At 41.7% G+C, this 14,190-nt stretch overlaps 1 protein-coding gene across 2 annotated transcripts; it reads right to left on the minus strand.

Moving 5' to 3' along the window:
• Positions 1–1,805: 1,805 nt before the first annotated feature.
• LOC132380504 (zinc finger protein 229-like) lies at positions 1,806–13,509 on the minus strand. 2 transcript variants are annotated; one of them, XR_009507794.1, is made up of 3 exons: positions 13,309–13,509; positions 8,303–11,849; positions 1,806–7,969 (listed from the first exon to the last, which is right to left on the minus strand). XR_009507794.1 is itself a non-coding variant. In XM_059949361.1 (2 exons), exon 2 carries the CDS (start codon positions 10,988–10,990, stop codon positions 9,560–9,562), a length of 1,431 nt encoding a protein of 476 aa, XP_059805344.1. In that variant the 5' UTR covers positions 10,991–11,849; positions 13,309–13,509; the 3' UTR covers positions 1,806–9,559. The 2 variants fall into 2 exon arrangements, 1 of the variants encoding a protein (XP_059805344.1); XM_059949361.1 differs by having other exon boundaries at positions 1,806–11,849.
• Positions 13,510–14,190: the final 681 nt, after the last annotated feature.

The raw sequence follows: 14,190 nt of genomic DNA on the forward strand, positions 1-14,190 counted from the left end.
ATCACATACTGAATAATGACAATAAACAGTCTTGAATCATTGTTACAGTGATGGATTTTGGCAAGTTAAAGCAGGCCAGGGCATACACAGTGAACAACAGAGTCCTGGGGAGTGTGAATGAACAAAGAGACCTTTGGGTCTCAAGGTCGTGAAGAAGCTGCATGGCATGCTTACGTTCATTGGAGCAGGCAGTAAGAGGAGTTGGGACATCATATTAAGTTATACAATTCATCATTGTGCCACATCCAGAGCACGCTGTGCAGTTCTGGTCACCACACTATAGGTAATTAAGCTGGAAAGGTACAGAAAAGATTCACAGGAACGTTGCCTAGGCTGGAGGGATTGAGTTACAAGGAAAGATTGGATGGGCTGGGACTGTTTTCCCCAGCGTAAAGGAGGCTAAAGGGAGACCTGATATAAGTATGAGAGGTGTGGATAAGGTAGAGAGTCAGAATCATTTTCTTGCCATAATCCCCTAATTCTTAACCCTACCAACCCTTTACCCTCTGATTTGCTAATTAGGAAGTTTATATCCATTGTTCAACTCTTAACAGCTTCCTTAGCTGAACAATCATCCTGCTGATTCTTAAGGGCAGAGACCCTTAAGAAGCCAACATATAAACCAATACTTTGCATACAAAATAACGTTTGATGAGCTTCCAACAGTAAATATAACCTACGACAAGAATGCCATGTTTTAAGATCTTCAAAACTGAAAAGGAATTTGAACAAATTTCAACTTTACATGGATAAATTTCCTGCACTGACTGTAAGCAACCAGTTCTGTGGAAGATACTGATAAGTGGTTAGTAACAACACACACAAAATGCTGGTGGAACACAGCAGGCCAGGCAGCATCTATAAGAAGCACTGTCGACGTCTCGGCCCGAAACGTCCTTATAGATGCTGCCAGGCCTGCTGTGTTCCACCAGCATTTTGTGTGTGTTGTTTGAATTTCCAGCATCTGCAGATTTCCTCGTGTTTGCTCTTTAAGTGGTTAGTAAGTTTTTTTTTAATATATAATTACCTGTAATTCAGGCACAATAACAGCCACACCAACATTCTCAGCTGAATGTTCTGTTGATTCATCTGTAAAAACTGGTTGCCATATCATAATAATTTTCTTAATATATTGATGAAGCAACTAACTCTCAATCATAACAGAATCCTCAGACTTTATTAAATTGTGTATCCTAGTATCAACTAAAGAAAAAGCAATTGGTTACCATTGGTCCACATTGTGTAATCCAACAAACCCATATTCCTCGGGTGATAAGAACCCAGCCACCCAAAGTAAAAACACTTTTCTTCTGATGTTCCTAACAGCCCCCCAGCACACTGGATCATCATTTTTTGCCCAGTCAAATTAATCCAGTACGTTCAAATAAACTTCAGCCCCCGCAATTGTGAGGGTAGTTGTTCCACTTCAGCCGAAACAAGGGACGACCTGTTTTACATATTTTCATAATATGGTACTATTATGTCTCATTGTTATCCATTCACATGCCTAGAAATCTTGCCGCCGACACTTCAAGAATTTGGCCATATAGTTTCCTGTGAAGTGCAGAGCTACTAATTCGCTTTGTAAAACATAACTTGATTCTTAGCTGTTGAAATTCCCTTCTATTTACCCACTGCTCATTTCATACTTGCCCCCCCCCCCCGCATTTGACCGGAGGTTGCCGAGGGAACTTCGTCTGTGAAAAGGGTCCCACTGTGACGTCAGCACGCCATCGGCGGCCGATCGTAGGGTGTCACATGATGGTGAGCACAAACCCGAGAGGAAGGAAAGAGGGAGCTGTCAATCAGAGGAGGTGCTGGGACCTTTGTGAACTTTGTAAGTAGGTCACTAAACCCTTCATGAAAACAAAGAGCGTCACCGAAAAACATTTGTCAAAGTAAATTTATTGTCAAACTATGTATACGCCATCATATAGTATTTTAAGAATCATTTTCTTACATGCATTTGCAGGAAAATAAATACTTTACAATAAAATTTATGAAAACAAAATATAGTACAGACTGACAAACAACTAATGTACGAAAGAGGGCAAATCTTGCAAATAATAAAAACAATATATAATTTTCAAAACATAAATTGTACAGAACTTGAAGGGGAGCCAGTAGGTTGTCGACTTTAGAGTTCAACTTTAGAATTCAAAGTTCAATGTAAAATTTATGATCAGAGTACATACATATCACCACATACAACCATGAGATTCATCTTCTGCGGGCATACTAAGCAAATATGTAGAATAGGAACAGTAAACATAGTCAATGGACAGCAAACTGTGCAAATGCAAATATAAATAAATAGCAATAAATAACGAGCATGAAGTAACAAGACAGAGTCCTGAAAGTGACACCATTGGCTCTGGGAACACCAGAAGTAGAACAAGTGTGGTTATCTTATTTTGTTCAAGAGCTTGAGGTTAGTAACTATTCTTGAAGTTGAGGCACTCGTACCTTTGACCTGATGGCAGCAGCGACAAAAGAGCATGGCCTGGGATTTGAGAATCTTTGATGATGGCTGCTGCTTTTCTACATCAATGTTTCCTGCAGATCTACTGAATAGTTGGGAGGGTTTCACCCGTGATGTACTGGGCCAAATCAACAACCTGCTTTTAGGATTTTCCGCTCAAAGGCATTGGTGTCCCCATACCAGGTCATAATACAGCCAGTTAGCACACTTTCCACCACCTATTTGTAGAAATTTCTAAAGGTTTTTGATGACATGCCGAGCCTCCGCAGATTCCTGCGGAAGTTGAAGTGCTGCCATGCTTTCTTTGCAATTATATTTATATGATGGTTCCAGGACAGGTCCTCTGAGATAGTGACACCTGGGAATTTCATCCAGTGAAGTTATCTCTGCTGCTTCAAGAGCATGACCAGTGTAGAGTAATAACTCTTCCTGAACCTGGTGGCGAGGAACCTCAGGCTCCTCGACCTTCTTTCTCATGAGCAGTGAGAAGAGGCCATGGTGTGGATGATGGATGCTGCTTTCTCATGGCAGTGCTCCTTGTCAATGTGCAGAATGATGGAGAGAGCAATGCTTGTGATGAACTGAGCTGTATCTATCTCTTTTTGGAGACTTCTCTATTCCCAGGCATTTGTGTTTCCGGACCAGGCCGTAATCCAACCAGTCAGGATACTCTCCTCTGTGCATCTATATTAGTATGTCAAAGGGATACCAAGATAGTAACTTCTGGATTACTCCAAGTGCCACAGGATAGTGCAGGTTGGAATGGGGTGATAGCATGGATTCATGAGCAGCTGAGGAGATGGTGCAGGAGACAGGATTTCAAGTTTTTGAATCATTGGAACATTTTCTGAGGAGGGGCTGACTTGCACAACAGGAACAGATTGCACCTGATCGCCAGAGGAAACAATATCTTGGCCAAGTGGTTTGCTCATAATATTCAGGAGAGTTTTGCAGCAGTTGGGAACTGGAGCACCAGGTCAGTAAGTGAAGGATAAGACTTAGAAGGTAGATGTCAAGGAAAATATTGAATAGTGGAATCAAAATAACAAGTAGCATGGGGCAGATAGAATGATGTGTGTATATTTTAATAGTAAAAGTATTATGAGTAAGGGAGATGATCTCTCCCTCAAGGAAGGAAGGAAGGAAGGAAGGAAGGAAGGAAGGAAAGGGGAAGTGGGAAGAGGGGAGGGGGAAGGGGAGGATACATTTTGCTTTTTCAGGAGGATCTTTGTATTTGATTTTTACTTCAAGGTCAGGAAATGCATTTAAATTAATTAATTTAATTTGACACTTTGTATTTTAAACAACAAGCATATCAATCAGGGAAGCATGGAAGGGTAGCGGCTAACAAAATGTTCTACAGTACCAGGGATCTGGGATCAATTCTTGTCGCAGCCTGCAGGGAATTTGAATGTTCTCCCTTTGACCAAGTGTATTTCCTACTGGTGCCCTGGTTTCCTCCCACAGTCCAAAGACGTACTGGTCAGTAGGTTAATTAGTCTTTGTAAATTGTCCCATAATTAGGTTTGAATTCAAATGGGGGATGCTGGGCAGCAAAGGAGGAAAGGCAGGAAGGGCCTATTCCATGCTTATCCCCAAAAAAATCGATAAATATCCAGGTTGATAGATATCTATCTATATAGATAGATTAATTGAGAGAGAAGGAAACAGAGAGAAAGGTGATAAATAAATTCATAATTTAGCTTCTAAAACATTGTTCCATGTGAATTATTGGCTCTGCTATAATACTCAGTTCTGAGTTTCATCTGACAAGGAATCGACCAAACAAAGGGGTGTTGGCCTGAAATATACCCTGAGCATGTAGGAATTCCAGACATTGTCATTACTGTGCTAATTCAAAAACCCCAAATTGAATATAAATGATAAAACCGAAGAGTTTGATAACCCCATGACAGCATTCCTAATGAGACACCTGCAAAGTACAGTGAAAAACCAGAGCTTGTGAAAAAATGAACAATTAGACATAGAAGGAAGACAATCTAAGGACAACGCATACTCACCAGATGAAATAGAGAATAAAAAAAAGTCCACATACTGGCTTTCAAAAAAAGTTATTTTTTGACAAATGATTTTATCATGACTGATCCAGTTTTCCTCTCAACTCCAATGTCCTGGCCTTTGTCCCCATAGCCTTTGATCAAGAAATCAGGAATCTATCCAGAAACTGCTTTAAATATACATAAAGATTTGGCCTCCAGTACAATGTCTTTTCCACTTTAAAAAACTTCCACATCTCCTGCCATTGTTGGATGTTTCAGATAAGCATCGGTAGTTTTGGTAGTGTTCTGATTTGTTCTGTATGTCATTTAAATACCGAATTTGTTACTCAGTTAGATGGTAGTTTGTCATTTTTATAAGGTTTTAACTATTTCCATGAAACTTCTGCTAATTGGGCCAAATGTAGTGGTCCTGATCTGAATCCACTGTAATACCTTGAGATTCATTTTCTTGCAGGCATTCACAGTGAAAATGAAGAAACACAATAAAATCTATGAAAAACCACACATGAACAAAGACTGACAAAAAAACAATGTGCAAAAGATGACAAACTGCGAACATGAGTTGTAAGAGTCCTTGAAATTGAGTCTGTAGGTTGTGGAATCAGTGCAGAGTTGAAGTGAGTTAAGTTATTCACGCTGGCTTACGGTACAGGACCTATGGCTCCAGCAACTCCTGCCCAACATTAGTAGAAGAGATATGAAAGGTTACAAGGAGAAAGCCAGTAAGTGGGACCCAGGACAGGAAAAAAAGGGTCAACCATTATTGAATGGCAGAGTAAGCTCAATAGGCCAAGTGACTAGTTCTTCTCTTATATCTTATAGTCTTATTACTTCAAGCTGATCCAAACTGTCCTGTAGCAGTCTTCATATTCAGAAATATCTTCTAAAACCTTTTGTTTGCAAATGACTACTTTACTTAAATCAATCTGTGTTGGGGTTTGTTCTTCCAATCATTTCTTAATTGCATACCAATCATCTGGTAAATTCTGCTTACCCTCTCCTCCATCATCCTCAGATTGACATCACTGGGCCTTGGAGTTCCCAAGATGGTGCTGTTTCTGAGGTCAATTCAGTATTGCTGCATTCCACCATGTGACATCACTGTTAATACTGCCCACCAAAGGTCTTTGCTGTGCATTGCAACTTTGTCTGTTTCTAACTCTGAAAAATGTGACTCCTCACGGCTACATTTATCATGTTGTTTTGTCACTCCATCAGTTTACAAGGAAATCCATTTGTTTACTATCTCTATCATACTGTTCCTTCAGCATGTGACACATTCCTTCCTTTTCTCCCAATTGATTAGTTATTTACTTGCTAGTTTATTCACCATGTGCTTGCTTTAAATTACACACTTGATTTTCTAACCTGACACCTTCACATTTAAATCCATTTCTAGCTTCTAGCTTGGCATGGTCATGCTTTCTTAGCCCTGATAATACAGTTTTAAAAAAAAAAATTCCCAACCACATTTTCTGAATCTTATATTCCATGTCTTTTGAACATCACTCATAAGACAAGTTCCACTAGACTCAGCATCAATAGCATATTTCTTCCAGACTTTTTTCACTAATGGCATCAAATTCAGTTGTTCAAATAGGTACTAAAACCCTCTGTTATCTGTCCTCTCTAGCTGGAGACTCTGCACTTTGTTTCTCAACTTTGGCCATTGTCTTAGTTGGATCAATGAGTACTTTTCACTTAGATGACAATCACAGTATTAGAATCACAATCCAAAATGTATAACTAGAGTTAAAACCTTAAGTATCAAGAGTCACAACCCAAAATATTTTCATAGTGCTGTGCCCAAAAAGTATCAGAAAATTATTAAACAGACACTTATCATACTGAAATAAGGCAAATTCGTAAGATATGAGAAGTTATACATGTATAGCATGTTTAACAGTCAGTTAAAAATGAAAGGTGATAAAACTGCTATATAACTATTATATCATTTTGCCACCAGTAGGTGGAGCTTAACATCATATATTATAAAAAATACAAGTTAAAAATACAATTTATATGTTAGTGAAACTAGAATTTTTGTTTTGCTAAAAGCTCATTAATTCAATTAATACCGTACTAAAAATATAAGAACAACTGATTCCAACACTTTCGATCTCCATGCTCTTGAATTAGGTCTGCTAACATGTGTTTCTCATTGATACAAAGGGTAAATGATTTACCTGTGTCAGGGATTATTAATGCAGGTGCAGTACACAATATCATCTTTAAAACTTGAAATGCTTTCAGTTGTTCTTCATTAGGAATCACGGGGTTGTCCGAGCCCTTGCTGACCTTCAGCTGATTGTTGAGTGGTTGAGCAACAGTTGATGGATCTGTCACTAGCTTGTCAATACATTAATTAGCAATGGACCCTGATGAAGAGTCTTGGTTCAAAGGTTTGACTGTTTACACTTTTGTATAGATGCTGCCTGACGTGCTGAATTACTCCACCATTTTGTGTGCCGCACAGTTGAAGTTGCTGCCTGTGCTTTCTGACATTGTTTCCATTTATTTTTGAGCCGTGAGCAATTTACATCAATTGAATTAAAAAGAGAAGAAATTCTGCAGATGCTGGTAATCCAGAACAATTCACACCAACACAAGTACCTCCAGCATTTTCTGCATGTGACTTTGAATTACAATCTTGTTCTTTCGCTCGTTGGTTAATGCAAAGATTTGCTCTTTGGGCATTTCACTGTTTCTATCGTGTTTTTGTAGTTCATCATAAGCTTTGTGTTTCTTTCAATTAGTAAAAGATTTACTCATCCTATTACACTTTAATCAGTCACACATTTAATCAAACTAACCAGATGCTCTTGTCTCTAAATCAATAACAAACATTTCAAGACTCTTATCCCATACGTTCACAATATCACCTAGGAGCCATATTTCATTAGATTTAACATTATAGGTATATTTCAATAATCTTATCAAAATTGAATGTTTCACAACTTTTGGCCATTGCTTTGATGCAATCTTAAATACATACATACTTTTACTTTGATCGCAATCTTGAATTTTTAACAGGTTGTCCTGCAAACTGAATTTTCCCCATGCTCTGCTCGCTTCCACAATTTCGTTAGCCTTTTTATCTGTGCTCTACTGCCTGTATGAATTTAATTTTTTGAAGTTTGCCCTTCTTTTTAACAGATGTTTATTTAAAAAAAGCAACACAACAGTCCTCCATCCTGATTTCCCTCTGGTAATGTAAAAGCCAGAGCTAGTTTTTTTTCTCAGACAATTTACAACATAAAATGAAGTTCTTACCCCATTTTTAGGTGCCAAATATTCTTTCATTGTTTTGGATTATTCTGAGCTCTAAGTGCTGACGACTACTCCAATTGGCGAATTTAGTGTTTCAATCCAAGGTACTTTTAAAAGTCAGGAACGAGGCATGAACTTGTTGCTTCACCATCGTTTTATTAAAAGTTGATAGGAGTGGAACAGTGGCAGGGGTCTACTACTTGAAGAAGAGAGAGAAGCAAAAGATGGCACACCTGGCATAAAACAGCTACTTCTAAGCCAGAAACTAAGAAAAACCCCATTCAAATCTAAATATGATAATCCACTTAGAAAGAACTGAGTCAATACTGCAGCAAAAATTAACTAATGACAAAACACTTACTTAATGAATTGCAAAGAAGCCCCAGAATTACACTTTGTATAGCCACTATAGGCATATGAAACTGTAATGAATACAATGGCTGCGTAAAATACAAGGTTAATAATTGTTAAACTGCAGAGACAATAATACTTTAAAATTAAACATTAGGATCCAACAGGCTCTCGGTACCTGTGCACTCGATTCACGGTGATAATACATTCTAAAGCTCACTTAGATTTCCGGGTAACAACAGTGCCATTGAAAGTGTTGACAAACTCTGCCAAATAGTATCATCGGTCAGTATTTTTTATCAGGGTTTAGCAGGCAATTTAACACAGCAAGCTTCCACAGGCAATATACTCAATGTCAACAGGCACCGTGCCTGTCAAAAGTCAAAGTCAACCTGGTTTTTTCTGTCAATCAGCTTCCAAACGTTGCTACTCTGTCACTTGTGGCCACACCCCCTGCTCATCATCATCTCTTCTTACCCCTACCTCTGTGCAGAGTACCAAACTGTGCCCTGTGCTGCCACGTCGCTGGTTTCTGACCCTGCTCCAGTGGGCATCCAACGAATGGTTCTCCATTCTGCTTTCAGACTTTCAAGGACAGTGGTTTATAGTGACAACCAAACTCTGTGTGTCACAGCTCTTTAGAAGCAGTGAAAGTGACCATAATGTTGGAATGACCAGGGAATAAGTTGGTTAACTACCAATTTCAGTCTTTCTCAGGCCACAGATTTGTGGGGCAAAGAACAGGTTAGTCACCACTGCAGTCAGCTCACCCTCTTCAGTCTGCGGAAAGTCAAGCAGGAAACTTATGGGAAACCTCTTCACCCACAGATGAACAGCAGGAAAGGATTTAAAAGGAATATCATGAAACAGAAATAATAACAGGCTGTGCTGAGTCTATTCCCTACTGTAAAAAGGGAGTGATGTAGATTCACTCAATACCTGAGACAGAGTTTCAAATAGAACTGATTTATTTGTCATGGATCCAGAATATTAAACTCCAGTCCTATTAAACGAGAACATCAGCAGAAAAAAACTCCTTCCATGCCCAGTGACCAGGGTATAGAACTGGGTTTGATGAACAGCAGCAACAATTGCAAAGTTCAACACCAACAATGACTTTTGAACTTGCGTCTGGATTCAGCAACCAGAATGATTAAATATCCAGCATGTAGCTTACTTAAACTGTTTCCCCAGTGTGAATTTGATAGTGTGTCACAAGGTTGGATGAGTGAGTGAATCCCTTCCCACAGAGCAGGCTAATGCTCTCCCACCCACCAATGTGAACTCAATGATGCACCTTCAGTTGAGATGACCAAATGAATTCCATTCCACAGTCTGAGCAGGTGAACGGTCTCTCCCCAGTGTGAACTAACTGGCATTGCAGTAGGGCAGATGACCGAGTTAGTCCCTTTCCAAAGACTGAGCAGATGAATGGCTAACCCTCACTGTGAACTGACTGGTGTGCCTGTAGCTGAGATGCCCAAGTGAATCCCTTCCCACAGTCTGAGCAGGTGAATGGTTTCTTCCCAGTGTGAACCAACTGATGCTGCATTAGGGCAGATGATCGAGTGAATCCCTTTCCACAGACGGAGCAGGTAAATGGCCTCTCTCCAGTGTGAACTCGCTGATGTACCTTCAGATAAGATGACTGAGCGAATCCCTTCCCACATTCTGAGCAGGTGAATGGCCTCTCCCCAGTGTGAACTAACTGGTGTGCCAGTAACTGAGATGAGCGAGTGAATCCCTTCCCACAGACTGAGCAGGTGAATGGTTTCTTCCCAGAGTGAACTAACTGGTGTTGCTGTAGGGCAGATGACCGAGTGAATCCCTTCCCACAGATTGAGCAAGTGAATGGCCTCTCTCCAGTGTGTACTCGTTGATGTACCTTCAGTTCAGATGACCGAACAAATCTCTTCCCACAGTCTGAGCAAATAAATGGCCTCTCTCCAGTGTGAACTGACTGGTGTCTCTGTAGTTGAGAGAACTGAGCAAATCCCTTCCCACATACAGAACAGGTGAATGGCTTCTCTCCTGTGTGAACTCGCTGGTGTGCCAGGAGGTCAGAAGTCTGATTGAATCCCTTCCCACAGTCTGAGCAGGTGAACGGTTTCCCCTTAGTGTGAACTAACTGGTGTGTCATAAGCTGAGATGACCGAGTGAATCCCTTCCCACAGTCTGTGCAGGTGAATGGCCTCTCCCCAGTGTGAACTCGCTGATGTATCTTCAGTTCAGATGCCCAAGAAAATCCCTTCCCACAGTCTGAGCAGGTGAATGGCCACTTCTTGGTGTGAACTGACTGGTGTCTCTGCAGGTCAGATGACCGAGTGAATCCCTTCCCACAATCTGAGCAAGTGAATGGCCTTTCCCCACTGTGAACTAACTGGTGTGTCAACAGGTGAGATGACCGAGTGAAGCCCTTCCCACAATCGAAGCAGGTGAATGGTTTCTTCCCAGTGTGAATTGATTGGTGTGCCAGCAGGTCAGATGATCGAGTGAATCCCTTCCCACAGTCTGAGCAGGTGAATGGCCTCTCCCCAGTGTGAACTCGCTGATGTAGCTTCAGTTCAGATGGCCAGGTGAATCCCTTCCCACAGTCTGAGCAAATCAACGGCCTCTCCCCAGTGTGAACTGACTGGTGTCTCTGTAGGTTGCTTAACCGAGTGAATCTATTCCCACACACAGAACAGGTGAATGGTCTCTCTCCCATGTGAACTCGCTTGTGTGACTGCAGGTGGGTTGGCTGAGTGAATCCCTTTCCACATTCGGAGCAGGTCAGTGGCCTCTGCCCAGTGTGAACCCGCTGATGTACTTTCAGATGAGATGACTGAATGAATTCCTTCCCACAATCTGAGCAGGCATATGACATCTCGTCCGTGTGAGTTGACTATTGTGCCAATTGCTGAGATGACTGACTGAATCTGTTCCCACAGTCTGAGCAGGTGAACAGCCTCTCTCCTGTGTGAATTCACTGATGTAGCTTCAATTGAGATGACTGAGTGGATCTTTTCCCATAGATGAAAGACCTCTCTGCAGAGTTCACAGACTGGTGCACCAGTTGTCAAGAAGATTGGGTGAATCTCGTCTCACAGTTTGAGCAGATGAATGGCCCGTCCCCAGTGTAAATTCATTGGTATCTCTTTAGGTGGGATGTGAGTGAATCCCCTCCCACATTCAGAGCTGACGTACAGCCACTCCTGCGTGTGAACTCACTTGTGTGTCAGCAGATCTGATGATGAAGTCAATCTCTTCCCACACATGGAACAGTTCTGCAGTCTCTCTCCGTTCTGAACTCACTGGTCTGCTTGTGGTGGATTGAGTAAGTGAATCTCTTCCAAGATACGTAACACAGTCCTCTCTGTAAGAATTTCTGATAAATATTTAACCTGGATGATGTTGAAATGCTTCCTGCTGCCAGCAATGTAGTGAATCCCTCACACAGTCATTACAGTTGAAGAACTGATCTCTCGTGAACAAATACTGGTGTGTTCTCAGCACCCCGGTTCGAGTGGTTTTTACTGGGTTTCAACAGAAAACCTCCTTTCAGATACAAAGCACGTTCCAGTTGGGATGAAATACTTCTTTATCTCCAAAGAATCAACAATAGATATATTGGTGTTACAAAGGAAATGTCTGATCACTCCTTAAATATCTGGATAAGGACAGCAAACACCGATGTGTTTGTAGTGTTTCAGATTCCTGTACACAAATTACTTGCAGTTTCTACCCTGTAAAAAGATTTACAAAAGACATCAATAGATAAAGGACAGCACTTCAGATGAAATAATTGTAGACTCTATTGTGAACTCTGACATCACACTGTCACAGCGAGGTGCAACACAAGTTGTAGGAACAACTCATCTTCTAACTGGCTGAAGATCAGGCATCCAGACCAACCATCAAATTCTCTGTGTTCCTGTCTGCATCAGAATAGCCCATTTATGCCCATCTGTAATCTGTGAAGGCTCAGTGTGTCTTTCTCCATTAGTATAATTTCAAGTAATGGTCATGCCCCACAGTGCGATAAAGAGCACATGATATTACATCAACACGTACAAACAAACTGTATGAACTCAGCAGGTCGGGCAGCATCCATTGAAATGAGCAGTCAACATTTCGGGCTGAGACCCTTCATCAGGACTGAAGAAGGAGGGGCAGGGGCTCTATAAAGAAGGTGGGGGGAGGGTGGAAGGTACCAGGTGAAAGATCAAGGGGAGGGGAAGCAGGGAGAGGGCAAGCAAGAGAAGTGAAGAAGGAATGTAAGGGGAAAGCACTATGGGTAGTAGAAGGCAGAATCATGAGAGAGGTGATAGGCAGCTAACTTCACTCCTTCTTCACCTCTCCTGCCTATCCCCTCCCTACTTCCCTCTGATTGTTTTTTCACCTGGCACCTTCTACCCTCCCCCCCACCTTCTTTATAGGGCCCCTGCCCCCTCCTTCTTCAGTCCTGACAAAGGGTCTCAGCCCAAAACATTGACTGCTCATTTCAACGGATGCTGCCCAACCTGCTGAGTTCATCCAGCTTTTGTACGTGTTGATTGGACCACAGCATCTGCAGTGTACTTTATGTTTATGATATTACACAACTGATCCTGGAGACTTTCTAATTACTCTGAACCTTCCATCACACCCACCCCCCAGCACAGGGAATGATAGTGGTGAACTCATCAATGGCCTCATCGACAGTAATGCCAATGAATATGAAGGGGAGGGCAGCAGGATTTCTCATTGGAATGTGGCACTTAGTGATGTAAAAGTTGCAGGTCACTTGTTGCCCAAGACAAAGGTGTTTGATATCATTATGTACCCAGAGAGAATAGTACAAAATAGTACATAACGTCCAAACCACGGGGAGATAGAACAAAAGTGATTGATTTTGTTCCTTTTTCATGTAGCACTGACACAGATATTTTCCTTAACTGGAGATAGACTATTCAATTCAGATTAACTCCGAACTATATTTTTCTTCCAAGTTCCTAATTTTGGATTTAGGCAGCTGGGACCTGGCGGTGTCTGAGAGATCCATCCGATCCCATTTCCCCTGCCTGTACTTCCAAACACGCCAGAGGACAAAAGTGGAAGTGTCACCAATGGTCGCCACAATACCCAGAATTCCCCACGAACGGGAACCCTGTCTCTTCACCACGGTCTCAGCGACACGCATGCGCCAGAAATGGGCGCCAGTACCTTCACTAATCAGCAGAAAACTCCCCGGAGCCCGGATACAAATCGTGGGACTAAGAGAGGAAAATGACCGATACTGTCCCGGGATGTGGGGCCACGGCATGTCCGGAGTTCGCGGCAATTATCCTGAAGTTCCTGTGCGACCGCCAGGGCCCACTCCGACTTGCTGCTGATCTTCCGGATCCTTTTGTCCACTAAGCGCATGCGCAATTTAGAAAACGACTGTGCCCTTTACGCCTGCGCATTAGATCGTTGTCTCACCGAGGAATGCTGAAGCGTCAAGATTTAAAGCTTCAAAAGTTCATTTTTATCAAAGTATGTCTGCAGTATACAACTTTGAGATTCTTCTCCAGATAGCCCCAAAACAAAGAAAACCATGGAAGTTAGTTCAAAGAGAAAGAGCCTAACAGCACAAAATATTTTGCCTGAAAGATCTGTTAGAATTATTCGAGGAAGTGATAAGCAGGGTGGACAAAGGAGAGGCGGTGGATGTCATTGACTTGGATTTTCAGAAGGCATTTGATAACGTGCCACATATGAGGTTGCTTAACAAGGTAAAAATCTATGGGGTTACAGGAAAGATGCTGCATGGATAGAGGAATGGCTGACAGGCAGGAGGCCGCGAGTGGGAATAAAAGGGGCCTTTTCTGGTGCTGCCAGTGAGTAGCGGTGTTATTCAGGGATCAGTATTGGAGCCGCTACGTTTCACCTCGTTTGTCAGTGATTTAGATAATGAATTATGGTTTTGTGGCAAAGTTTGAGGATGTTACAAAGATAGGTGGAGGCGTAGGTGGTGCTGAGGAAGTATTGCGATTGTAACAGGAGTTAGACAAATTGGAAGAATGGGCAAAAATGTGCAGGTGGAATACAGTGTTGGGAAATGTA

This window comes from Hypanus sabinus, chromosome 24, assembly GCF_030144855.1.
Source record: "Hypanus sabinus isolate sHypSab1 chromosome 24, sHypSab1.hap1, whole genome shotgun sequence".
Taxonomy (NCBI): Eukaryota; Metazoa; Chordata; class Chondrichthyes; order Myliobatiformes; family Dasyatidae; genus Hypanus; species Hypanus sabinus.